Source organism: Poromitra crassiceps (assembly GCF_964638095.1).
Source record: "Poromitra crassiceps genome assembly, chromosome: 18".
In the NCBI taxonomy this organism is placed as follows: domain Eukaryota; kingdom Metazoa; phylum Chordata; class Actinopteri; order Beryciformes; family Melamphaidae; genus Poromitra; species Poromitra crassiceps.
In genome coordinates, this window is record NC_139636.1 from 17957289 (window position 1) to 17984988 (window position 27700).

General features: G+C 45.8%; 1 protein-coding gene across 2 annotated transcripts; it reads left to right on the forward strand.

Moving 5' to 3' along the window:
• On the forward strand, window positions 1–26394 carry LOC310793279 (bromodomain-containing protein 1-like). Of its 2 annotated transcripts, XM_083655069.1 has the most exons (12): window positions 1–126; window positions 1393–2796; window positions 3516–3675; window positions 5772–5891; window positions 7769–7897; window positions 11785–12097; window positions 13147–13536; window positions 17526–18032; window positions 19589–19703; window positions 20469–20599; window positions 22895–23049; window positions 24868–25015. In XM_083655069.1, the coding sequence occupies exons 2-12, from the start codon at window positions 1412–1414 to the stop codon at window positions 24880–24882; spliced, it is 3420 nt and encodes a 1139-aa protein (XP_083511195.1). In that variant the 5' UTR covers window positions 1–126; window positions 1393–1411; the 3' UTR covers window positions 24883–25015. The 2 variants fall into 2 exon arrangements, with proteins under 2 accessions (XP_083511195.1, XP_083511196.1); XM_083655070.1 differs by lacking the exon at window positions 20469–20599 and having other exon boundaries at window positions 24868–26394.
• Window positions 26395–27700: the final 1306 nt, after the last annotated feature.

Below are 27700 nucleotides of genomic sequence, written 5' to 3' on the forward strand. Positions count from 1 at the left end.
TATCGTTGAAAGCCGTGAGGTGAGCTGCAGCCTGATCGGATTGGCTGAAGCCTTCACAGACAGGCCACAGCGCCATTGCTTGCAAGCCTCGCTATTTTTATAAGCCGACTTCAGGAAAACACCGAGGTAAGCCTGCTCCACTTTACCCCCACCACTACAATCACACCACCCGCTATAGCACACACCGTGTGAAACACAGGGCCACCACGGAGTGTTTTAACAACATGCTCACTTTCTCAATCGAGGCAGTTTCTTGTTGTTGGTCGCCATATCCCCCCCAGGTTAGCTAGCTGGCTAGCGTTAGCCAGTTTTGTGGACGGAGTGTCCTCATGCCTTAGCTGGCCACCAGAATGGCCGCTCTTTTATGGGAAACAGCTTTCTTCCCGTTGTATTTATATTTGGACAAGCGTTTGCTAGTAAAAGCAAACGCCTTTAACTTTACTCTGATTAAACACGCCTGGAGTCTACTTAACGCCAGCTAGCGTTGGCTATCAAACACATTGTCAAACTGCCCGCGGCGACAGCCAGAGCTGCGGCTAATACTAGCTCATGTTAATGAAAATCAACTAAAACACAGTAAACCAAGTCTACGCTATGTTAATCGTCTGAGCTGTGTGGATGCTCATGTCACTAGGTGTGGAGCAGCACATGTGTTTCATTCATCCACTCCACAGTACGTTATGTTCTGGTGTTTCCGCCCCCTGCCCTTGCTAGCTACATTTGTTGTCATTGTTCTGCCAAGTGGATGATGCGTTTGTTGCCATTACACAGTAGAGGGGTGGTCAACTTCATGTCACTCAACTGTCTGCTAAATGCTAATGTTGTTAGCTAAAGCTAGTTTTCCTCAGTCGTTTTAGTTACTAAGATAGAACTGATTTGCAGCAACAGCAGTGTTCCACCGTATTTGTTGACCCATTGTGACCTCCAGGGTTTTTAGGTTGGTTAGATGTAGGAATGAGGATTGAGATGGTCGGGATTAGGGCAAGGCAGAGGGTGTTTGTTGCCTCCTACAGTGTGTGGTCACATATTCTGACGGCTGCTGTCAGAAACGGGGAAATTATTGATTCTTTCCCCATAATATGTGCTTTACCTGGCTGCTTTATGATGCAATTTATAGTTTTATTCAATTCCACATTGTAATGTGCCCGCTAATGTGTCAGGTAATGGGATCTATGTGTAAACATGTTAAGAAGAGCACAGCAATGTTCCTCCAAGGCAAGGTTAAGGCTGTTAATGATTGCTGCAAGTTCTATATAACGTGTCCAATCTAACAAAACTAGTCAAACTGGTGGTTATTGTTTAACATGGTTCAGCTAAATGGCACATAAATGGTCAACAGATGAGCTATTAGTGAATCATTTACATTGTTGCAACATTAATTTGATTTTTCAGGGTTATATAGACCTTCAAGATGAGGAAAAAGGGTCGATATCACCGCGTGGTGACGCCACAGAGGGCGTCCTCGCCTATCAAGCCTTCGCCCAACCGGGAGACCCTGACTTACGCCCAGGCTCAGCGCATGGTGGAGCTGGAAGTGGACGGCCGCGTGCATCGGCTCAGTATTTACGACAAGATGGATGTCATCGCGGACGATGACCCGGTCGCCCAGGAGATAATCGAGTGCAACAGCAACAAGGAGAACAACGACAAGCCCCAACAAGTCCTGGTGCGCTCTGTGCGCCTCAAAAACAATCAGCAGAAGAAGAACGCCACACTGACGGCCTTGCACGCCACCAGCACCCAGGGGAGTGGCAGCGCTCTCTTGGAACCCAAGTTCCGCACAGTGGAGTACAATCTACCGGTGGTGCCTCGGAGGCACGCGGCGTACTATAAATACTCAGATAGGACGGAGGAGGAGCTGGACGAGGAGGTGGAGTATGACATGGACGAGGAGGACTATGCCTGGCTGGAGCTGCTCAACGAGAAGAGGAAGAGCGAGGGCATCAGCCAGGTGTCATACAACTTGTTTGAGTTCCTCATGGATCGCTTCGAGAAGGAGTCGCACTTTGCCACCCAGGGCCAGAGCCACCCGCAGTCGCTGGTGGACGAGGATGCTGTGTGCTGCATCTGCATGGACGGAGACGGCGCTGACAGCAACGTCATCCTCTTCTGCGACTCGTGCAACATTGCCGTGCACCAGGAGTGCTACGGCGTGCCCTACATCCCCGAGGGCCAGTGGCTGTGCCGCCACTGCCTGCAATGTCCGTCGCGGCCCGCGGAGTGCGTGTTCTGCCCCAACCGGGGAGGCGCGCTGAAGAAGACGGACGACGACCGCTGGGGCCACGTTGCGTGCGCCCTGTGGGTCCCCGAGGTGGGCTTCTCTGACACGGTCTTCATCGAGCCCATCGACGGCGTCCGCAACATCCCGCCTGCCCGCTGGAAGCTCACCTGCTACCTGTGTAAGGAGAAAGGCGCCGGGGCCTGCATCCAGTGCCACAAGGTGAACTGTTACACCGCCTTCCACGTCAGCTGTGCCCAGAAGGCCGGCCTCTACATGAAGATGGAGCCGGTCAAGGAGCTGACGGAGTCGGGCTTTGCGACCTTCTCCGTGAAAAAGACAGCCTACTGCTGCGTGCACACGCCCGACGGCTGCGACAGGCGGCCGCTCAACATCTACGACGAGGCGCACCCGAAAAACGGAGCGTGTCACAAGAGAGCGGGGAAAAGAGGGAGGTCGAGGTTAACAGGATGGCCGAGGAAGAGGAGTAAAAGAGTGGAGAGCCAGAGCCAGAAGCCAGAGCCAGAACCAGAACCAGAGACGCCCGCCAACTCCGGTCCCAGTATCACAGCCTCAAGGTAGGGAAAAGGCCAATGGCCCCGCATGCATTTCTCACACTACTTAAGTCAATTACTGATCAATACCAAACTAAAGCTTGCTGCAACAGGTGTGTGTTGGGGTGGGAATCACCAGATGCCCCACGATACGATATTATCACAATACTTAACTCACAATACAATAGTATTGCGATATAATGAGTATTGCGATAATGCGAAATATTGCTATTTATTACCCTTTTTTTTACTGCAAATTATGTCCCCAAAGGAAAACCTTGTCAACCTCTGTTTTATCTAAGATAAAGTTTCCAGTCTGTTCATCTCACTTCAGTAATTTTGACAATTTTGCTACAATAAAAATAAAGTAGACAGATTGACCAACATGGTAATAAAAAACTGTTATAAATGTTGCATGCACATGACAATTTATATAATAAAATATCGCGATACTTGGCATTTGTGCGATATGATATATTGCCACACAAAATATTGCAATGCTATGTTGTATCGATTCCGACCGCACACTCCTAGTGTGTGTGTGTGTCTCTGTCTCGCTCTCTCTGCCCCTCACTCTCACTTGCTCTCTCTCTCTCTGTCTCTCTCTCTGTTCAATTCCAATTGAATCTAGAATCATACCATGATGGAATAACAACAGCAAATGACAAGTATTTAACTACCGTACACACATCTTACACGTCTGTCTGTCTGTCTCTCTCTGTCTGTGTCTCTTGCTGTCTCAGTTTTGACACTATACTGAACCAGGTGTCTGTTCAGAGGAAGCGGCCGTTTGTGGAGCGGGTGCTGAGCTACTGGGTGCTGAAGCGACAGGCCAGGAACAACGTGCCGCTAATCCGGAGGCTGCAGTCCAACCCTCAGCCTCCCAAAGTCAAGCCAACCGCGGTCAGTCCTGTCACCTTTCTGCTCACACACCTCTCACTCTGCTGCACTCCTGTCATGGAAACCCCACACCTTTCTGCTCACACACCTCTCACTCTGCTGCACTCCTGTCAGGGAAACCCCACACCTTTCTGCTCCCACACCTCTCACTCTGCTGCACTAAATACGGTAATAGTGAACCAATAGAACAAATTTGAAATTTTCGAATAATCGTCTTTTTTTAATCAAGATCGACTTTTATTATTGAAAATCGTTTATTTAATAATTATTTTTTATTTTTTACTGGCGCCTGTCTCTTTGAAGAAAGACACGTTTGTCCATGTGTTGTTGCCGTAGGAGGTGCGCAGTGCGCACTGGAGCAGAATGGCTATATTATATTACTATTAGAGGTCGACCGATATTGCTTTTTCAATGGCCGATGCCGATGCCGATCTTTAGAGAGCAGGGCGGCCGATGGCCGATATATAATGCCGATTATTATTATTTTTTTCATTCGATAAAATACGATTAAAATAAACTCCTCAAAAAAAGTTTGGAAACGTTATTTTGCTCGATTATTTCTCCCCTTTAATAATACCAATTGGTATTGTATTTTATATAGTTGGAAAGCCTGATTAGTCACCTTTACAACAGGGTACAACTTGTAAGGATTGTGCATTCGTGGAATGAGAAACACACAGCTAAACGTGTGGGTAGCGCCCCCAAAAAATGTGCAATATTCTTCTGTTGGTATTTTTTTTTAAAGAAATCTAGTAGCCTAGATTTCCATTATCCATTCATGCACATTGAAAATCGAATATAACATTATACTGTAGGCCTACATCTAATATAAGATGTTATCTTAGCCAGTACAGTAACATGTTTTTGATTATTCTTTTTATTAAATAGAAAAATACATTGGGTTATGCGGTATAGATTTCAGTAGTGACTGGTAGGCTATAGCGAGAGAGCAGTATGTCAGATAACTCATTCATGCACTGTTCTATACATTAACAATAATAATAATGTAACTGTTTAGATTTGCTGTCATTTGATGGGAGAAGTGTGTTTGCAGAAGATGGTGGTGACTGAGGAAACGTAACGTTACAGTAGGCTCATGGGTGCATGAGAAGACTCACATTCAGTGGCGGACTGCATAATCGGGCAAATGCCCGGTGGCCTGGCCTGGCCTGGCCTGCCCAAAAAAAAAAAAAAAAAATTTTTTTTTTTTTTTTTTTTTTGGAGGCCGATGCCGATTAATTAAAAATGCCAATAATCGGCCCCAATTAATCGGCCGGCCGATTAATCGGCCGGCCGATTAATCGGTCGACCTCTAATTACTATATTATTACGTGTATATTACAGCAACACTCAGCCACAAGGAAAAGGTTTCAAGGCTTGTTACTGCATGAAAAAAAGCTGATATTCTGTCTACTGTTCCCTGGGGCATCTCGGCGCTACGCTAATGCTAACATTGCTAACGGCTGCCTAATGATGATAGGGTGACAAACAAAGTCACTCCCTCTCCCTGTCCATGAGATTTCATCTGCCATTCATTTTTCCATAGATCTTGCGTTAAATCCTTATAAAAATGGTTTTACTTGGTCAAACCAAGCGATCAGGGGAGACCATGTAAAATTGGACTTGCATGTTTTTTAGGGGTGGGCGAATATCTACGAAAAGTCGACTTTGGCCCAGCGAATCTTCAACTAGTCTTTTTTTCTAGCAATGCCCATCCCTAATCAACAGCTCTCAACATGATTGAATAGAAAAAAATACAACTTTACATGCTAAAGATATGCATGGCAGGCCGCCGCTACTAAATGTCCAGCACGGAAACCCTGAGCCGGTAAAAACCCAGCAAGCCATGAAATATCTTAAAAATGACTAAAATACTGGAGGGCAGCTTTAAGGATTCTGTCCAACAGGCAGCTTCATTTGTATGCCCGAGAGCGTTGTTTAGGATGCACCACGCGCGTTTCCCTCTTTGGAGTCATTGCAGTAGTCGACACTGCAGTGTGTGTATTGATTGATTGATTGATTGTACGGCCAGCACTTGCCACTTTGATACTCGGCAATATGCAAACTGACAATGCCTCTGTGAACATTGTTGCTTGCAGGACAGCCGGCTGGAGACGAAGGAGCAGCTGAAGCAGTGGCACCGCTTACGTCACGACCTGGAGCGCACCCGCCTGCTGCTGGAGCTCATCAGGAAGAGGGAGAAGCTAAAAAGAGAGGAGGTAGAGTCAAGGAACCCACCCTCTAAACTTGCTGAAACTTAACCCTTAAAGAGAGGAGGTAGAGTCGAGGAACCCACCCGTGATAGTCAATCCGAGGTGTGGCTCTTTGATGTCATACTTGGAAAAAAAAAGATGTCTTTCAGGCTAATTTATTTGGAATATCAGGCAGGAGCAGTATGCAGAGTGGCATACAGGTTGCAGAAAGGGAACAGGACCATACATATCATAGCAGAACAACACCTTTTATACCCCCCCATATTCGAGGTATGACATCGTTGGTGATGTCACAACGTCCGGGGAGGTATGGCATCATCGATGACCTCATAAAGTCACATCTGCCATCACAGTCAGCCTAGACCGTCTGACATCGCTGATGACCTCACGGGGGAAACTCTGACATCACCGATGACCTCACGAGGTGAACTCTGACATCGTGATGACGTCATCATTGCTTCGTGGGCGTCTTGGTTCGTGGGCGTCAATTGCCCCAAGAACTGGCCTGATGGTGGGCCATTACGGAGCATTTTCTACAATATATACAGTATGTATTTATACAGTGTATATATAATAGATAGTGCCTGCCTATATTTGTCAGTTGCCTGCTCTCATCACGAAAATACTGGACCACCTGACACATAGATTAAATTGATCATCATCATGATTATCACTGTATGTATGAACCCTTTCCCTAACGGAGGATCAGTATTTTTACAGGACATGGATTTATTTAATCACTGGAGTAATGTGCATTGTGCAGCTAACTCAGCCAAATGTATGTTTGCATCAGTGTGGGGCTAAGGAAATGAATAATACAAACGATTTACAGACTAACAGTCACAGACTGTAACAATGGTCTGTAACGTTAGTTTTTGATCTCATCTTACATGGCCGTGAACGCAAACAGAAGAATGTAAACAGCCGAATAGCACTGTTAAATGATGCACGCAGTAAATTAACGTGAGCAGCAACAGACTAACAATGGTCTGTAACGTCAGTTTAATCAATTTTCTACATGTTGGCCGTGAAAGCAAACGGAAATATGTACGTTAACGTTAAACAACCGAATAACACCGTTAAATGGTGTAATGTTACGTTCGCTGCGGTGCAGAAATGACTACTTTCTCCGGCCATCGCTGACATCTTTTTTGTTTTGTGACGATTGTGACGCGTCGATGCACGTAGCGTGCGTCGACGTAATTATGTAGTCGACGTCATCGATTACGTCGACTCGCTGGGACTGCCCTACTACCACTGCAAGTCTTCCTCTGTTTTACCACTGAACCGAGTTTTGGAATAGAGGAGCCTCTAAATGGGGGGTTTCAAAGCGTGAGCCGCACAGGGCAGAGAGTCTGCAGGTTTTCACTTCAACCAAACAAAAAGGATAGTTGTGATTTTTTGATGTGGGGTTGTATGAGGTACTTGCATACAGTCAATGTACTACATGTAATAGAATGCAGCCGGCGCGGTCCCAGTTTGGAAATTGAGTGTGAAGGGGGCCATGAGCAAAAACGTTAGAAAGAAAAAAATACATAAAATGCTTCCCTACTGCTCACCTGGCATAATCCAAGTCTCCACAAGCCCTGAGATGCCAAGTTGACTTGAAAATATGTCATTTACACCCTGTTTTTAGCTGAAATCTGAGCCAGGTGCCCAAGCTATTAGAAGAAATAGAAGTGAGCTCCCAGCTGCATATGGCTAGATTTCTTTTCATGTCAACTTGGCATCTCAGGACTTGTGGAGACTTGGATGATGCCAGGTGAGCAGTATAGAAGCATTTTATGTATTTTCTTTACAATGGAATTACTATGGAAACTAAGGATTAGTTGCAGCCCTAGTTTCCATAGACCTATGTGAACACATGGTGTGTTTCCCCGCAGATGAAGCTGCAGCAGTCGGCCCTGGAGGTGCAGCTCGCTCCCTTCAACATCCTGCTGAGAGCCGTGCTGAGCCAGCTGCAGGAGAGAGACTCCTACCACGTCTTCACCCAACCCGTCAGCACCAAGGAGGTCAGCACCGCCTGGGGGACTGATCCAAGCACAAGAGCTTGGAACCAGCAGCAGCTTAGGAGAATTTATACGAGTTGTATGCCTCCGTCGGCGACAGCCGTGGAGGGAGGCATTATGTTTTTGGGTTGTCCGTCCGTTCGATGTTCGTTAATGTAGTAATATCTCGGCAACGCCTTGACGGAATTTATTCAAATTTGGCTCAAACATCAACTTGGACTCAAGGATTAACTGATTAGATTTTGGTGGTCAAAGTTCAATGTCACTGTGAGCTCACGACCGTCCGTTCCATGCTCGTTAACACGATACCTCAGGGACAACTTGAGGGAATTTCTTACAATTTGGTTCAAATGTCGACTTGGACTGAAAGGTGTACCAATTAGATTTTGTCAGAGGTCACTATGACTGTATGTCTGTCCATTCCATTTAGAGATGCTGCGATCCGATCATGTGATCGGATATCGGCGCGATATCAGCCAAAAAACATGGATCGGATCGGATCGGATTCCAGCGAAAATGACCGATCCAAGGCTCCGATATAAGCACTCCATTCCATGACTCCGCTCCAGGATTTCTATCCAGCATGCAGCAGCAGCAGCAAAGAGGCCGCGTTGAGCCTAGGATGGCCAGGGCCAAAACGTCAGACACACCCGTCCTTAACCTATGTGCGATTCGAGATCACGCGTCCGCACCAGTTTGACAGTTTCAAATTATAACAAAACAACCACTATTGCAATTTGCAATACATGTCCCGCAAGGTTTCTGAGATTAGGGGAAAGTCTGAGCTGCCGTTACTCTAAACCAAACGTGGGGATGAGGCAGCGGATTTGTTTTGGCGTTAACGTAACGTTAGCTGTTGTGATGATGGCTAACGTTAGCTAGCTGGTTAGGCTATCTAGTTGCAAGGCAGCGCTCCACAAGCTTGTTGTGACCAAAACCCCCGCATTTAAAGCATTTCATACTCCCAGAGCTGGCGTAAACCATAGAGAACCTCATGCATTAGCCTACTCAAAATGAAACGTCCAGGGTTTGTGTCTCCAAAATCAACTAACGCTAAACGTTACATGCAAGCTAACGTAGCTAGCTGCGGAGCACTCATGATCTATAAGGAAAACGAATGCGCACATAGCCTACATAATTGTCAACATCACATAGGCTACATGTATTTTCTTTAATCTAGACTACAGGCATCATTTTTCAGTCAAAAGTGAAACGACACAGATATGATGGCGTATAGTGAGGCTTTCCATGCCTCACTATAGAACTGGCCCCATGCAAAATTCAGACCGCTTATGTTGCCGTCATGCCAATAAGAGTCTAAATGTAATTTTTTATGTTTTATCTGCAGACTAAGCAGCTAGGCTTTCGGTTCTATAAAAGCCATTATTTTTTGTATTGACTTGAGTGATACACTTTACTAAAAAAAATATTATATCACTAGTGATGTCAGATTTGCTTAGGTCAGAGCTATGGAATATTAAATCATCCATCTCGCCCAGCCCTAATTTGATTGTTATGTTTTAGTTTTACATCAAATGAATTAGATGAACTAAATCGTTTACATACTATATTACCAAAGCACACACATACATACCTAACCCTAAAAATGTGTGTTGCCTGCTAGCTATCAGACAGCATAGAGAGACTTAAATATGTGCTGTATCGGTATCGGATCGAAATCGGTATCGAATCGGGTATCGAAATTTGATCGGAATCGGATCGGTTTTGAGCTAAAATATCGAAATCGGATCGGAATTGAAAAATCTCGATCGCAGCATCTCTAATTCCATTACCATGCTAGGTAAAAGGGGCCATAGCTGGGGATAGGTCGGAGAGAGTTGGGATTTGAGGGGTGGGTAGGGGGAGTGGGAGGGGGTGTGGTGAGGGAAAGGGGCGGGGCTAGGGAAAAGGGGCCATAGCTAGGGATAGGAATGTCCTAGAGAGTCGTGTTCGTGGGGTGGGTTAGGGGTAGGACCATTTTCCATGTTGAAAACGATTAGGCGTGTTGTTGAGGTACCCCCAAACATTGCCTAAAGTGCCAAGGCTGAATGGCCACACCACTGCGCTGTGGGCTTTAAGGTATTCAGCGGTTTTCCCGGCTCAAAATGAGGCGGAGGTGTTACTAGAGCCCGACCAATATGGGATTTTTTAATACCGACTTTAGGGTGGGAAAATTCACTGCATACCAATAGGCGGCCGATATAATGATTTTTTTGAGTTGGAATGAAAATAGACATTTTCCATGTTGATGCTGCACCGATTTGACTATGCAAAGGTACTCAGAAGGCTGCTTTTTTAAACAAATAGTTGTATTAAAGAATATTTAATATTGAATTGTCAACTAGGGATGGGCATTTTAAGCAATTTAAATACTCTCCTTCTATTATGAACGAGTGCTCGAGTACTCGCGTGCGCGCGCGCGCGCGCGGGGGGGGTCTGTGTGATTACTATGGTAATGACTGAGCAGGGGAAATCTGCTGTGTATGCGGCTGTTCACACATAACGTTTGCATTTTTGCATGGAAAAAGCGCTACCTGGAGCATTTTTTGTCAGGAGAAGGACTGACTGTGATAGGGGACGCTAAGCTAACATCTAAAGCCTACCTCAGACAGTATCTCCGATGGTTGGATGGATGGCATTAGCGCTTTGGAGCAGACAAGTTGTGAAACAAGCGAAGGCATTTCCAATACATGTCCATTGTCCAGCAATGTCAGGTTATTGTCCAGTATCATCCATTTTACTTTATGATCACTGTTACACTAACGTAAATCCACGGATTACAAGGTCCGGTGTTCTGCCAAAAAGTGCAAACTGACCAGTGTGATTAACGTTACAGCTGCAGCTGAATAGTGATCACCATGAAGCGATTGTCTCCCAAAAAGTGATTCTTTCTCCACATCTCTTGTGACTAACGTTATGGGAAACGACAGTGTAGTCAGTAAACTAGTGCAAAGTTTTGAATGAGTTTTATCGGGCGTGCGCTATGAAGAAGCGTGCGTCTCATTCTTAGAGAATATCTCCAGCCTCCATTTTCGGGATGAGCTGGAAAACCTCCGGTTAAAACTTTCAAAATAATGTTACTTAAACAAAAGTAAATAGCTTATTGATGCACGTTGGAGGAGAAAAGGTATTTCAACGAATGAAGCAGCAAACCTTGTATCAAAATACTCGTTGTGATGTTATATGGCATGAAACTGTGGCTGTAACGCATTACTCAAAATAAATAAGGTTACGTTACAATAAGCGTTTTATTTTGAAAGCAACAAAGCGGATGACGTACTTGTACATTCTGGCTGACTTGACGCGCGATGCGTGCGTAGATCTTCTAGACCATTTTTAAATGGGTGGGGAGTGGGGCGAGTACCCGAAGAGCAGAAATGTTACTCGAGTACTGACGTTATGAACGAGTGCTTGAGTACCCGAGCCTTCGGTTCTTATCAATGTAAGATCTTTGGTCCAGAATCAGATGACGTGCGACTACACAGCAGCAAACATTAGAATGTTTGAAGTAGAACACAGACCAGTAAACAGGTAGAACAACTGACTGGAGCGAAGGGGGTCTTAATGCAATGAAGCCAGACTAAAATAAATGAATAATAATAATAATTCAGACATTCAGTCTTCCACATGAACCTCTCTTGCTGTCAACAGGGTTCTTAAGCAGGTTAAAAAGTCAGAATAGTGGTGCAAAATAATGTGACAAAGGCTGGTCAAGAAAAATATTAACTATGACTTTTAGACGTTAAATCTCTTATAACACAACACAATTTTATTTAAATAATAGCTTTATGTTGATGTTCCTCCCTCTCTCTTCAGAGGAACAACAGATTATTGTTTTGTTTCAAGGGTCTTTAGCTCCTTGTCTCTGACTTGTTCGCTGTTGTCTCCAGGTTCCCGACTACTTGGATCACATCAAGAAGCCCATGGACTTATCCACCATGAGAAGGCGGATCGACGCTCACGAGTACAGGAGCCTGGAGGAGTTCGAGGCCGACTTCAACCTCATCATCGCAAACTGCATGAAGTACAATGCAAAGGACACCTTCTTCTACAAGGCTGCGGTGAGGATGCAGGACCACGGAGGCACCATCATCAGGAAGGCCAGGAGGGACGCAGAGCGAGTCGGCTTCGACTTCCCCAGCGGGATGCATCTCCCCGAGGTGCCCAAGCTGGAGGCACCTCCACCTTTCTCCTGGGATCATGGTAAGACTAATGGCCTATGTCCACCGGCTGCGGTATGGCTCCGTACAGCTGCCTGAACAGACTCACACCCATGTAATCTTTTCAGACACATGATCCGACAAAAATAGAACAGGTGCATATTTTTTCCGTATCGCATGTGTCTTGGGCGAGAGAGTCAATTCCGGCAGTTTTACTGGAGCCACACAGAGCCGTACCACATCTGGTGGACATTGGGTTTGGGGCAAGGCCCTCATGATACGATATGTATCACGATACATTGGGCTGGGCACTGTCCAAAGTGCTGTGAGGGGAGAATCGACACACAATATATATTAAAGGAAACACGACAGATCAAAGTTCTCGTTGAGTCCATTTGGTGCGGCTGTATTCAGCGCATGGATCCAGCGTGCCTCGCGCTGCAGGAGCACTCTATCAATATCCCCGCCTCTCGGATGAGGTTTGATCAAGTCAATGGCCCAGAACTGCGAGATCACTGTCGCTGTGGGAATGTTTAATAAAGTGATCAACCAGGGGGGCTTTGGTGTCACAGCGGCATATGGCACTCTTGTGTTCGGTTATGCGTAATTGGCGGATTGTTTTGCCGACATAGAGGAGTTGGCAGGGACAGGGTATTAAAAGTTGATAAACCAATTTAGGGAAAATTAAGACCCTTAAAAGGTATTATAATGTCATAATCATCATTTGAAGTATTACATTTTGTAGCCGTTGTGCTGCTGGTGTTAAAATGAGCATATGTCTCATATCGATCGCAGACCCCTGAATTTAATCGAAATCGTATCGTGGCAGGCTTTGTGATATAAAAAAAAATTGTATCGTTGTCCAAAGAATCTTTATATCGTATCGTGATGAAACTTGTGATTTACACCCCCATCGCTGATTGATAAAATTGATTGAAAAAGGCTTAAAAATGTGTTAAAAGGTATTGAATCTAACTTCAGGATTCCTGATCCTGAATATACTCTGGAAATAGTATGCGACTAATAGTTGCCTATAGTATCTCTGGTGTTGACCCCCCCCCCCCTCTCTCTCTCTCTCTCTCTCTGCTGCAGTGGACCGCCTGCTGAGCCCAGCCTTGCGGCAGCAGATGCCCCTGGAGCAGCAGCTGAGGGAGCTGCTGGAGAAGCTGGACCTGAGCACGGCCATGAAGCACAGCCCGTCCCGCAGCAAGAGGCTCAAGCTGCTCAAAAAGACCATCACCGAGGTCCGCGCAGAGCTGGCCCCCAAGAGGTCCCTGCCTAAACCCCCGGCCGCGGAGCCCAGCCCTGCCCTGGAGCCCAGCCCTGCCCCGGAGCCCAGCCCTGCCCCGGAGCCCAGCCCTGCCCCGGAGCTCAGCCCAGCCCCGGAGCTCATCCCAACCCCGGAGCCCAGCCCGGCCCTCACACAGCCACAAGAGAAACCACTACCCCAACCCCCGACCAGGCCCCACACACCACAGGAGGGTACGTGGTGTGCATACTGTTCCCCGGGTTCACTCTGGGCCTGGGACTCCTGGAGTATTAGTGAAGTTGTATTCCAGCTTGTTTTACAGCTTGTACACAGTGGTTTTCAGGTGTTTTCATACAGTTTCATTAGTTAGGTAGTTAGTTAGTTAATAGTCTCAACGCCAGCCCCATGAGAGTTACACTGATACACTACGTTATAGGGATGGGCATTTTAAGCAATTTAAATAGTCGAGTACTCTCCTTCTATTACGGACGAGTGCTCGAGCACTCGCGCAGGGGGGGGGGGGGGGTCTGTGTCATTACTATGGTAATGACTGAGCAGGGGTAATCTGCTGTGTGGGGGGCTGTTCACACATAACGTTTGCATTTTTGCATGGAAAAAGCGCTACCTGGAGCATTTTTTGTCAGGAGAGGAACTGACTGATATTGGGTGACGCTAAGCTAACATCTAAAGCCTACCTCAGACAGTAGCCTATCTCCGATGGTTGGATGGATCGGATGGCATTAGCGCTTTGGAGGAGACACGTGAAACAAGCGAAGGCATTTCCATGTCCATTGTCAAGCAATGTCAGGTTATTGTCCAGTATCATCCATTTTACTTTATGATCACTGTTACACTAACGTAAATCCACGGATTACAAGGTCCGGTGTTGTGCCAAAAAGTGAAAACTGACCAGTGTGATTAACGTTACAGCTGCAGCTGAATAGTGATCACCATGAAGCGATTGTCTCCCAAAAAGTGATTCTTTCTCCACATTTCTTGTGACTAACGTTATGGGAAACGACAGTGTAGTCAGTAAACTAGTGCAATGTTTTGAATGAGTTTTATCGGGCGTGCGCTGTGAAGAAGCGTGCGGGAGCATATCTCCAGCCACCATTTTCAGGATGAGCTGGAAAACTTCCGGTTAAAACTTTCAAAATAATGTTACTTAAACAAAAGTAAATAGCTTATTGATGCACGTTGGAGGAGAAAAAGTATTTCAACGAATGAAGCAGGAAACCTTGTATCAAAATACTCGTTGTGGTGTTATATGGCGTGAAACTGTGGCTGTAACGCATTACTCAAAATAAATAAGGTTACGTTACAATAAGCGTTTTATTTTGAAAGCAACAAAGTGGATGACGTACTTGTACATTCTGGCTGACTTGACGCCCGTGCAGTTCATGCTGCCAGATCCACATGACGATGCGTGCGTAGATCTTAGACCATTTTTAAATGGGTGGGGAGTGGGGCGAGTACCCGAACAGCAGAAACGTTACTCGAATACTGACGTTATGAACGAGTGCTCGAGTACCCGAGTACTCCCGCCCATCTCTACTACGTTACTGCATGCTGCAGATCTCTCTCTGGGTCTGTTAGTTAATAGTCTCAATGCCAGCCCCATGAGAGTTACACTGATACACTACGTTACTACATGCTGCAGATCTCTCTCTGGGTCTGTTAGTTAATAGTCTCAATGCCAGCCCCATGAGAGTTACACTGATACACTATGTTACTACATGCTGCAGATCTCTCTCTGGGTCTGTTAGTTAATAGTCTCAACGCCAGCCCCATGAGAGTTACACTGATACACTACGTTACTGCATGCTGCAGATCTCTCTCTGGGTCTGTTAGTTAAGTCTCAATGCCAGGCAGCCCCATGAGAGTTACACTGATACACTACGTTACTGCATGCTGCAGATCTCTCTCTGGGTCTGTTAGTTAATAGTCTCAATACCAGCCCCATGAGAGTTACACTGATACACTATGTTACTGCATGCTCTGGGTCTGTTAGTTAATAGTCTCAATGCCAGCCCCATGGGAGTTACACACCCTACTCAACTTCTGTTCTATTATTTGCCTTTACTTTACCCACTTCATTATATCCACATGACTGATGATCTTTTGTGTGTAAATATTTGATTAAAGCACCAATAGTCATCCCTACAATATTGTCGCAGTATCTATACCAAGGTATTTGGTCAAAATATGGCAAAATTTTATTTTGTCCATATTGCCTAGCCCTAATGTTAAGCTATAATAAAAATGTAAGATACAGTCAGCAAAACAATTCATACTTTGAAACTTACCGTAAATTCCGGACTATAAGACGCACCGGTGTATAAGCCGCGGGACCAAAATTGACTATTTTTTTCTTCTATAAGCCGCACCGGACTATAAGCCGCGGGTGTTTTGATGTTTAATTACCATATGAAAGGGTTCGTGCACAGAGAGGAATGTCGGGAAAGAGATCGCTGTTTGGGGAAGCTCCCATTTATTAACATTTCAACAAAACAAAACAAAAGTCAGGTCACTAATCCCCAGACAAAATCACACAACAATAGGCTACCGTATATGTGCAGCAAACCTGTAACCAGAGAAGTCAAGTCACTAATCCTCGTCTTCCTCTTCTTCCTGCGTACTGAAACCACCAAAGTCCTCATCTTCAGTGTCGGAAACGAACAGGTTCAGGGTGGCTTCGTCAACCACTCTCCTCTCTCCTTCAGGTGCCATGGCACGAGTCCGATACCTCACGAGTCCGACACCTCACGAGTCCGAAAAAAGAGGCTAACTTCCCCCAGACCCTAACCCAAAACCTAACCTCTCCCACCCCCACGCCTAAACCTAACATCCCCCAGACCCTAACCCAAAACCTAACCTCTCCCACCCCCACGCCTAAACCTAACCTCCCCCAGACCCTAACCCAAAACCATGAGGTGTCGGACTCGTGAGGTATCGGACTCGTGAGGTATCGGACTAGGGGGCAGTCCCCGTGGCGTCATCCTCTTCATCCCGCAGCAGTCCAGCGTTTTGGAACCCGTTGGTAATTGTGGATGTTTTCACACTCCTATAATATTCCGTGATCTTCCTTTGTGTGAATTCGCCGAAGTTTGTGATTTTCTCCTGATAGTCGGGAGGGAGTTGTTCAGTAGTTCTCCCCCGGACGGACAGTCCCTTTTGCCCAGGTTACGCGCGGCTGCTCTGTTTGATCGGCGGCTGCTCTCTTTTAATGCGAGATTGACTGCTTTCAACTTGAAAGCTGCCTCGTGTGAATTTCTGCGTACCTTCCCCATGGTAAGTGAGAGTGTTGCTTCTACTGCTCGTCTTGTTGTGAATATTCCTTGATCTTCCTTTGTGTGAATTCGCCGAAGTTTGTGATTTTCTCCTGGTAGTTGGGGGAGGGAGTTGTTGCCCGAGTGGCCGTTTGCTTACCGTAATTACCATATGTAAGTGGTCACGCACAGAGGGGATTGTCGGGAAGAGATGGCTGTTTGAGGAAGCTCCCATTTACCGTATTACAACATTTCAACAAAACAACATAACACAACACCACCGTTGTTTATTTTTACAGTGCACACAGTGTCCGCGGTGTGGTGAAAAGAGGGCAAGAGAGGAAATTAAAACAGAAGTGGATTTATAGTTAGAAAGAGTGCTAAAAAAGAGAGATTTTTTTTTTTTTTTTTTTTTTTTCTGAAAAAATCCATAGATAAGACGCACCGTTATATAAGCCGCAGGGGCCAAAAAACGGGAAAAAAGCCGCGGCTTATAGTCCGGAATTTACGGTAATTGTTTGAAATGTACATTTCAATTAATTAATTTAATTTAATTTACAATCTTACCATGTCATTGCAGCAATTTTAGGATAGGTGGAAGGTTATCTAAACATTAAGAAAGAATTTAAGAAGAAATAGGAGTAGTAGTACCAGCTGCAAGAGCCGTATTTTTATTAGCTCTGATCAGTTAGCCTGGGTAAACCCAGCCTCCACGTGACCCTCATGTACTATCAGTCACGAAACTATGCCACAGATAGATATAGTCTGTGACGTCACGTTGAAGGCTGGGTTCACCCAGGCTACCGATCAGTTGCTGTGTGGTAGAGGACGTCACATCAAACTGATCACAGACGTTTTGTTATTGTAATGTTTCCTTGTACACTGGTCGTATGCTTCGGGGGTTGTGCTAAAGTAATTCCTGCTAATATATCATCTGTTTCCTCCTTTTACAGAGGAAAAGTCTTTACCTCCACCAAAGCTAGAGCCATTAACCTCGCCGCCGCAGATCAGCAGTTCACAGAGCGACTCAGAGCCGCCTCCTCTCAGGCCCGTCAAAGCCGGCGCGGGCGAGACCCCGATGGAGGTCGAGGGCGACCCCCAGACAGCTACCTCAGTTCCCCCGGACGTTCCCAACGGGCACGCCCCGGACCCGCTGCTCACCGACAGTGCCCTCGGCGCCGTGGCCGCCTCCACGCTCTCCGAAGCCTCCGGCGCTGCCCACCGACGGACCAACGTGTTCTTCCGCAAGTCCAAGAGCGTGAGCCCGCAGAAGCTGCCCAAGATGGCGGAAGCATCGGCGGTCTCCTCCTCACCGCTGGGCACCAAAACCTTCCTGTCGGTGGTGATCCCTCGGCTGGAGACGCTGCTGATGCCCAGGAAACGAACCCGCAGTAGCAGCGCCGACGGAGAGGAGGAGGAGGAGGAGGAGGAGGAGTCCCCCATCAAACGCCTCGGCACAGGTACGTCCTCACGGTAGTGCCAGCACAACCCCTTCTGTTGTGTGTCCACATAGCATTTTTTATAACATCACCTGCTGCTAGCTCACTAACCAGCTGGTTAGCACTTCTAGACAATAATAGTGTTGAGCAGCTTACCAGATGTTTCCAATACATGTCCGGTATAATCTATCCACCTTATTTCTGGCTGCCATGATGCCTATGCGTTTTTCTTCGGGTGTGATCCTCCCAGCCTTGTTGCTGACAGCTTGACACCCGTCTGGTCGAACGGAGCAAATCACTAATCAGGACCAGCTTGGCAAAAATCTCGTTGATAAATATCCCTTTAAGAGCGCAGTGCGCAGCCTACTGTGGCTAATGTTAGCGGCTAGCTAGCTATGTTACATGGCTGTAAAACGCCACTGAATGACCAAATTGATATACGGTAACTTTTAACCATTTCGAGTAACACTGTTAACTTCCCATATGGATCACCAGCGTTAGTTTGTTGTTTATAAGCATAACGTGGCTATATTTGTCACGTTCTCTATCTAACTCTTATACACTGAAAATACTGGGAGGCGGGCCATAGCGTCTCTGTCGATGATTTGATTTGACAGTTCTGGGCGTTGGCGTTGGCCAATCCTGGCGTGTTCCACCCCCAAATCGATTGTGTTCTGGCGCAAAGCGAGTGGGTTCCAAGCCGAAACAGTCTCGAGCCAACTGCGTTATTTTAGAGCAGCGCAGTAAATACAATATTCCTGGAATGCGAGTTTAACTAAACAGTTATATGTCCTCTGCATTCTACATCAAATTAAGACATTACCGTTTGTTTTATTTTGTATGTTACATACTTATTGGCCAAGTTATGTTAGTTTATGGGGGAGGAATTCTGCCAGGGTAAAGAAGGAAGTGTATCGTGCCTGCAGAGTTTTCAAATCAACCGTTTTAGGAAATGGCAAGCTGCAACAATCAGGTCACTTAAACCTTGTACCCATAATTATTTTTACAGGTGGATACTGCCTTTATGATCGCTGTTACAGTAATGTTACAATTCCGCTTTGACTCAATGCGGAAGTAGAAAGCTCCCCCCATCATCAATGATGCCAATGCTGGATTCGCAAAAACTGATCCTCAAATGGCCACTTGAGGCAGGCTGCAAAAGCGAGTCAGTCCCATAGCCCTCACCCATGTTAAAATGCCCATCTTTACTCCATAAATAAACATGTTTACAGCCTGGAAAAAAGAAAACTGTTTTAACCTTTCATGACAACTGCACAGAGGATGAATTTTTTATATAACTCACCCGTTTAGACAAAAATAGACGATAAAACAGAATATGTTTTGGGGCGTGAATGACAGGTCACTTCTCCAGTGATCTTGCATCACTCCGATCACCGACCAGTAGCAGGGCGGAGCTAGTAGTGGGCTCTGTGGAAAAAACCCGCTCTTGCGCGAGCTGGTTGAAAACCAAGATGGCAGCACCCAAAAAGCCAAACGGAGACACTCCAAAACGTGAGTCCACAAACCAATGGGTGACATCTCACACAGGGTCCATCTCTTTTACTGTCAATGTTCAGGGCTGGCCAACGGCTTTGTGGTGGAGGATAACGCTCCCCGGCTACTGGAGCCCCGCCGCCGCTGTGCCTCCGAGTCCAGCATCTCCTCCAGCGGGAGCGTCCTCTGTAGCACAAGGTAGGTTCACACTCCTGAGGCCCGCCGGGCCTGCACAGCACATATTTACACTGATTCACTGCTGAGAACTGCTCAGTACTAGCCTGGTAGAACCATCCACGTGTTTCATTCTGCAGGTCCGTCTGGCCTCCAGCCCGGGGCAGGCGTTTTCAGAAATGACAAACTCCATAGGCCGATCAGGGACCTGCCTCGTAGTTGTCATCGTAATCGGCCAATCAGGGACCTGCCTCGTAGTTGTCATCGTAAGCGGCCAATCAGGGACCTGCCTCGTAGTTGTCATCGTAAGCGGCCAATCAGGGACCTGCCTCGTAGTTGTCATCGTAAGCGGCTAATCAGGGACCTGCCTCGTAGTTGTCATCATAAGCGGGCAATCAGGGTGCTGGCAAAACGGTGATGGCGGCTCCCAAAGCAACGAGCAGTAACGTTCACTTTTGAAGAGTTTACACAGCTGTAAGTGCAGTTATTGTAGAAATGGACCCAATAACAATTAGACAAGAAGAAGAGTATGTACCAGCCGAGGATTTGGATTCGACTGGATCCGATGCTGATTGGCTGAAGCACTGGATTTTGCGACGCTGATTGGCTGAATTAGTTGTCTGTCAAGCCAAGTACTCCCGCCCACTGAAGAGACTGGACGGCTTTGAGTCCAGACTGACACCGAATGTGAAATCGCGTTCAGGTTGGTTTTAAGCAGGCTAGCTCAGTGTGACCCCTGTCTGCCTCTGTAGGCTAAGTGATACTTAGCTTTCTCCTGGTCTCTTTCAGCACCGTCATCATGCCAAAAAGTGGCAAGGGGAGGCCGGTGGCGGCGCGGCGGAGCACTGTGGATGATAAAAGTAATCTAATCACCTGCATCGAGAACGGAGAGTTCACCAAAGCAGCTAAGATTGCATCAGGTGAGCGGGGCAGTCGTGCGCAGCTCCAGTAAAAATCTAAAAAAATATACAGTATATACCATCAGCAAGAAATGTCATCTACATGTGCGTTACCAACATTGACATGGCATGTTGTCCGTTTTGACTGGTCAGGTCTTCTCTCTGCCTGCTGACAAAATTGGGAAGTCTTAAAGCAGCTACGAGTAAGATTTTCGATTGTTATTAAACAGTCTAAATTTAATATTGATGCATCACATCTTACCTCTAATAGTAGACAAGACCAACGCCGAGTAGTCTCGCTTGAACCCCGAGTGAATCGGCCAGTGTTGTCTTGACGATTAGTCTGTCTGCGGCCAGGGCAGATCAGGAAGTGAAATGAAACGGTTTGCGGCAGCCACTTTGGCCATAACCACAAAATAACAAAATAACTTCCAAACAAACTGTTAGAATATAACGAGAGATGTTCGCGAGAGTAGCAAGCCCCTGCATGGCGTTCTCCGTGTTTATGGTCTGTTGCTAGGCAGAGCGAAACGGTTGAAACCATTTTGTTTCACTTCCGGGTTTATCCGGCCCGCCGGTAGACAGACCAGACTCTATTCGCAGAGAAGAGCCTGGTGACGCGAGGTTACAGACTCTGTAATCATCAAGAGAGCAATCTCCAATTCACACGGCTTTGGTCTCAGCTACTATTATAGGTAAGATGTGATGCATCAATATTCTAATTATGCTGTTTAATAACAATCGAAAATCTTGCTCGTAGCTGCTTTAAGTTCAGCCCTAACTCAAATAGCAGGTGGCACGGTCAAACCAGATCTCTATACTGTATTTTTATCCAAGTACTATACATACTGGTTTAAATAAACAATTTGATACTTTTTACTTGATACTCTTTGCTGATCAAGAATTGTATGCAAAAAGAATTAAACGCAGGTCCCAAATTGCCGCAGGTCCCATATAGACACGGGGTCTGGCTACACATTTTGGTAAATAAACGGGCTATTAATTGAGGTTTTGCGGTAAATTATTCCCCAAATCAAGACTAGCGACCGTGATCACAAAATCGAGCAAAATAATCATTTTGGTTGTAATTGTGCAGCTATTTCCTTTGCATAATTCATCAGCTCATCCTTCCTTACCTGCCACTAACAACAGAGTGCTCTTTACACCCACAATACTACTGATATCATAATGCAGATTAAAACTGGATACTGTCTCTTCTGCTACTGTGCCAGTGTGTGTGCATATTGTGTCTGTATTAGGGCTGCACAATTAATCGTATTTTCATCGTCATCACAATATGAACATGCACAATAAACACATCGCAAAGACTGCCTGAAACGCAATGAATAACAAAAGTGGTTTAATTTACATGCGTCATGCATTCCCACTCCGCATCTGATCATTTTGTCTTGTGTTGTAAATCCAGCGTACACCTTTCCCTTGCAACAGTGCGCTCCGCCCCTCTGCCAAAGCCCAAACACGCTGTGTGTAGTTTCAGCTAGAGTCAGTGTGTATTTCATTTCTTTATTCAGTGGGCATAGGCTATGTTTGGGTATGTTCGCATTATTAAAGCAGAAAGACATAGGAATTGTATAACTAATATGCATACTTTAATATTTGTTTATTTATCGCAAGTCGTATCGTCATCGCTATATTGAACAATGTTATCGCACATCGCAGATTTTCCTCATATCGTGCAGGCCTACTCTGTATGTCTTATCTTAGGCCTGTGTGAGTGTCGATGTCATCCCCTGTCTTGAATGCATGGCTCTTATTATTTTAGACTAGTTGTACTCTCTGTCTGTTGCAGTGAACCCCCCATAACTTGCTTGTCGTTATTCCTGCTCCCATAGCGGTTGGCAGCGGAAATGTATGGATGCCCACTAGTGCCTCACCATTTGTTCTGGAACCTCTTAAGCTAGTTTGGGCAAAATGTAGTGGATATCCTTCCTACCCTGCCTTGGTGAGTGAGTGTGCGCACGTGTACCTCGAGACCCCTTGGCCGTCTCTGTTCATCATGACCCATTACATTTCTCTCATTGTAAGTGGTGTAGCTCGTGTTTTGTGCTCACACCCATGCAGGACTTTAGGCTAGCGAGTCGTGGACTGCTTGTGTGCGTGTTGCGGAGTCCGTCGGACCGCTTAGAGCGTTCGGGCTGGACTCGGGCGTGCATGCCATGTGTTTGAGTGCGGGCTTCTGTCCGACCCGTTGTGAGCTTGTGGCAGCGCCATCACCAGGATACTCATCCTGCTTCATCCCGTCCAGGCCGCCTCACTCAGTCCTCTCTCGTCCCTCTGGCTTTTTGTCCCTCACAGATCATGGACCCCAAAACGGCGAAGAAGGGGTGTCAGCACAACGGGGTGTCGTTGCCTCGAGCCCCGCCGGGCGTTCTCAGGGTCGGAGAGCAGATGCAGTACAAGTCCGCCGAGAAACTCTTCCTCGTCCACTTCTTCGACAGCAAGCGCAGCTGGTGAGGAAACCCCCGTCACATTCCGTTTTCATCTGAGCGAAGCCGCCATCCATAACTCACACTGGAAGGCCTTTCACTTTGTGCGTCTAGAGAACAGCTGACCAGTAGTGTCCACAGTTGGCTCATTTTCCTGGCACGGTGTTGGTTGCACCTGCCAGTCATGTGATGGCATGGCTGTATCCTCCCACCCTTTGCTGCAACAGTAGTGTTACCAGTAGCAATCGACTATCTCAAATCAGCAACTGGATTACAGAACATATGTGGCTGCTAGCGATTTGAGCACATGGGTTTCATTTAAAGAATTGACAGTATTTCAGAAACAAATTGAACTTGATTTTCATCTGCTGGCAGCCACATTGATCCGTCAGATCGAGGCAGAAGAACAGGAAGCTTTGCACATAATTAACAGAGCTACTTGATAGAAAACAGTAGAAACAGACTACAGTATAAATTCAATCAGAAACTGATCTGAAAACCTTCAGTCATCCCAACGCTCCACCAGGCTTTCTCTGTCTTCTCTTTGTTTTTTCGTCGAACCGTCATCTGTGTTCACCGCTGGCTTCTACAGAACAAACGTAGGAACACTTCTGATTGGCTGAATGGACGCTGGTGAATCCGTCTGTCTATAAAAAAGTTTCGCTGAGAGACCAACCCGTTCTCACTCCCAACCCTTCAAATACTGATGTTGGGTCAGTCTTTGCCGTCACTTGTCGATGAGGAAGCTATACCTGTCTCGTCACAAATAGGGATGGGCATGATTAATCGTTGATCGATAATCGATCGTTAAGATGATGATACAAGTTTATTCATTTGGGGAAACCCCTTGAGATCTCATCTCGTTTTTAAGGGGGTCCTAAAAATAATTTTGTTGATCACGTGAAATTGGATCGATCTAACATTGGTTGGGGATGGCGAGGGCCAAGTGGGTGGTTTAGTTTAGTATATTAGGATCCCCATTAGCTGCAGCAAATACTGCAAGTATGCTGTGTGTGTGTGTGGGGGGGGGCTAGGGATAGGAAGGTCGAGAGTCGGGGTTGGAAGGGGGATGTGGTGAGGGAAGGGGCTGGGTAAATGGGCCATAGATAGGGAAAGGGAGGTCGTAGAGAATCTGGGTTCGAGGGGTGTTTGTGGGTGGTGTAGAGGTAGGATCATTTTCCATGTTGAAAACGATTAGCATTGTGTTGTTGAAGTACCCCAGAACATTGCCTTCTTCAAATGGCAGTCAGACTGGTTGAAGCCCCCCCTCCAGTCTATTTTGACAATTTTAAGATATTTTTTCTTGTCTTGTCCTGGCCTGACAATGTTGATTAGCCACACTGTTTGCCAAATATTTTTTTGACAAATAACTTATTTTTGTGCTCAAGTTCAAAATGTTAAGATACACGTATGACAAGTCAATTCAAACTCAGGACAAGCTAGTATGTTAACTAGATAGATAGCTGTTAGCTACGCTCATACTGCTGTACTAAGCTACGTAGAGCTCAAAACGATGACTTGAGTGACCGAAACACTAGCTGGCTCTAAAATATCAGTCACGCTCATTTCAATTGTGCAATCAGTTTTGAAATCCGTTTGTCAGCTAGCAATGCTGTGATTCCTTGCAGAAGTATGTCCGTGAATACTGTTTCTAGCCGGCCAGCTTACGCAAATAGCGTGACTACCAGTGCCATCAGAGTGTTTGAAAAAGAACATTAACCATTAAACAGGTAGTAACACTGACTGGAGCGGGGCTTTAAGCCACTAAATTATCAACAGCATGGTTTCAGCTTTGACCTAAATCATCGTCGCATGCTAATCTTAAAGCGTTTCTCTCCTCAGGCAATGGCTTCCTAGGTCCAAGATGGCTCCCTTTGGGACGCACAAGACGGTTGACAAAATCAAGCTGACGGAGGGCCGTTCCTCCGGCATCCGGAAAGCTGTGCGGGACGCCTTCAATCGAGCCATGAGCCACCTGGAGCGGGCCGGGAACAAGGACTGAAGCCCCGCCTCCTCCCTCTGAAGCCCCACCTCCCCCTTTGTCCCTTCAGCTCCTTTCGTTTACTTGATACCACAACAGTAACAGTCTGAGTATTTCTGCCTTGTACGCACAACAGACTCACATACTACATGCACGCAGCACTCGTCATGTTTACCATTATTCTTCCACCTGATTGGGAGTGATTCGAGCAAGGGAAGAAGACCCCCCCCCCCCCCCCCCCTTCCTCCCCCACACCTTTGTATTTTTTAAATACTGTAGCTTGGGACGCATCTCAATCGCATTTCATTGACATTTTGTTAAAGAGCTATGCAACTGAAACTCAAGCAACTTGGTTAGCGGGTGCTAAAAGAAAATAAGGAAAAAAATCCTAATCACATACAAGGACCGACTTTGGGGGAAAAAGTCACGGGTCTAACCTGATGAATGTGCCAGAGGTTGACCTCTGACCTCCTTACATGTGCTGCAAGACTGCTGCAACTCCCACTGCCATGATTACCCCACCTCCACCCATCCACCCCCAGCAGCCCCCGTCTGTGTGTTTTTTCCCTGTAAATATCCTGTACAAGGCCCCACACTAATTTATTCAGATTATCGGTTAGTTTTTGGTACAGCGGGTTCACGTTCCAGATATTTATACTGTTGGAGGCGATTCATGTTGGCACTAAGGGCGGAGATATACTTTCTTTTAACTACACGTTCACCTGTGCATGATGGCAGCCTCGCGTATCCTGTGTCCGTTTGGAGGCAGCGTACACGTAGCGTTAAAGGAACATGGCAACATTTTCGGAGATTTGCCTAATTGCCATCTTCCTGATAGTAAGACGAGATGATAGATGCTCTTCTCTGCGTGCGCTAGTTAGCTTAGCACAATGAATGGTAGGCAATGGTACTGGCTAGCCTATGCCCGTTAACATGAGCAAAAACAAACCTCCATGCTGCTGTGATGTGCACCAATGTCATTTACACACTGTTTTTAGCTGTGCTGCTGGAAGTGGTGCGCTTCCAGTACCATTGACTGCCATTCATTGTGCTAAGCTATCTAGTGCTCGCTAATTTTCTATGACTACACGCGAACGCATAGCCAACAGCAAGTATATCTCCAGCCTAAAGGTGCCACCTGGTTTCTCTGCTGGTGCTATCTATTTTCCTGCAGTCTCCACTCTTAATGAGCATGATGTGCAGCGGAGTATGAAAAAACAAACATGCATACTGTATTGAACATATTTGTTTTTATTTCAGTTCATTTTTTACAGTTTTGTAAGTTATTGAGTTCTCAAGCTTCCTCTCTTTGGCATTAACATGTTTTGTTTGTGTGTGTGGGTGTGTGTGTGTGTGGGTGGGTGTCTTTTTTTTACCTGAATGTTTTTACTGGCTTTTCTTTTTGTACATATTTATATAAAATCTATATAATTGTATACTTTCAGATGCTATCAATGTTTAAATTGCCTAAAGTGCATCATTCACACGAAACCAAAAAATTTTTTGCCTCCCCCCCTTTTTTTTTGCCTTTTCTGTGTGGTGTGATGAGTTGAAATAACCTTAAATGTCTTGTCACAGAATGATTTTTTTAAACCCGTATTACAGGGACCTAAACTACCGAGTCAACTGTAGGAGAATGTGCCTGTACTAATTTATTGTAAAGGAGAAATGTATATGCATTACTTTATATAGAGAGTATTATAGAGAGTATCCTTTTCTTTATCAATTGCATTAAATCTGAAAGGTGAGGTGATAGTATGTGACGTTTTATTTTGTTAGGAGAACCTGGGATAGCATTGGGTAGATTCCTCTTTCTTTTGCCCTTCTGGATGTGGTGTAAATAGACTTGGTACTAGACGATTCTCTGGGAAAACCACAGTATAGCCAACGGGAGCAGATACTGGCTAAGTCCAGTATGTTTTTTTTTTCTTTTTGTTTTTTTATTAAAACACTGAAAAATAAAAAAGAAATATGTATTGAATCACTGATTAATTGTATCCTGGATTTATCTTTGAATAGAGAGAGATGCAGTGCAGTAAGCAGGCCACAAGGTGGAGCAGTGCTACTGTCTTATTAGACTACTGATACACTGATAGCATAATAGGAAGAAAAGGGGAAAGACTGAAGGTTCATTTGGTCATAATTTCGGAACAGTAATAATATAAAAAAATGATAACATTCCATTTTATTTATATAGCGCCAAATCATGAGTTATCTCGAGATGGTTTACAAATGGAGCAGGTAAAATACCGCTCTTTATTTTAGACCCAACAATTGAAACCATTGAGTGAGTACTTGGTGATTTTACTGCAGGTCATGTGGCAATTGAAACAATTTCCCAACAAGAGCATGTGCTTAGTGATGGCAGCAAGGGGAAAAAAACGTTAATGAGGAAGAAGCTTTGAGGAGACCTGGCTCTTGGTGGGCGTCTATCTTGGTTGAGAGAGACCGGGGTGCACAGTAGTGGCAGTATTGACAATGATACCAGTAACAACTAGTAAAAACATCACTAAAAAGGCTTACCACTGGAATCGGGATCATGGAAGATCCATTCTGCATCCACAGGCAGGAGTGAGAGACACGAAGACTCTGGAAAGAAGCCAAGTCAGTAGCATGCATGAATGTGAACAGATATCAGTGTGTCATGGAAGAGACTTCCCTTTAACGGGAAGAAACCCCCCGCCGGCAGCATAA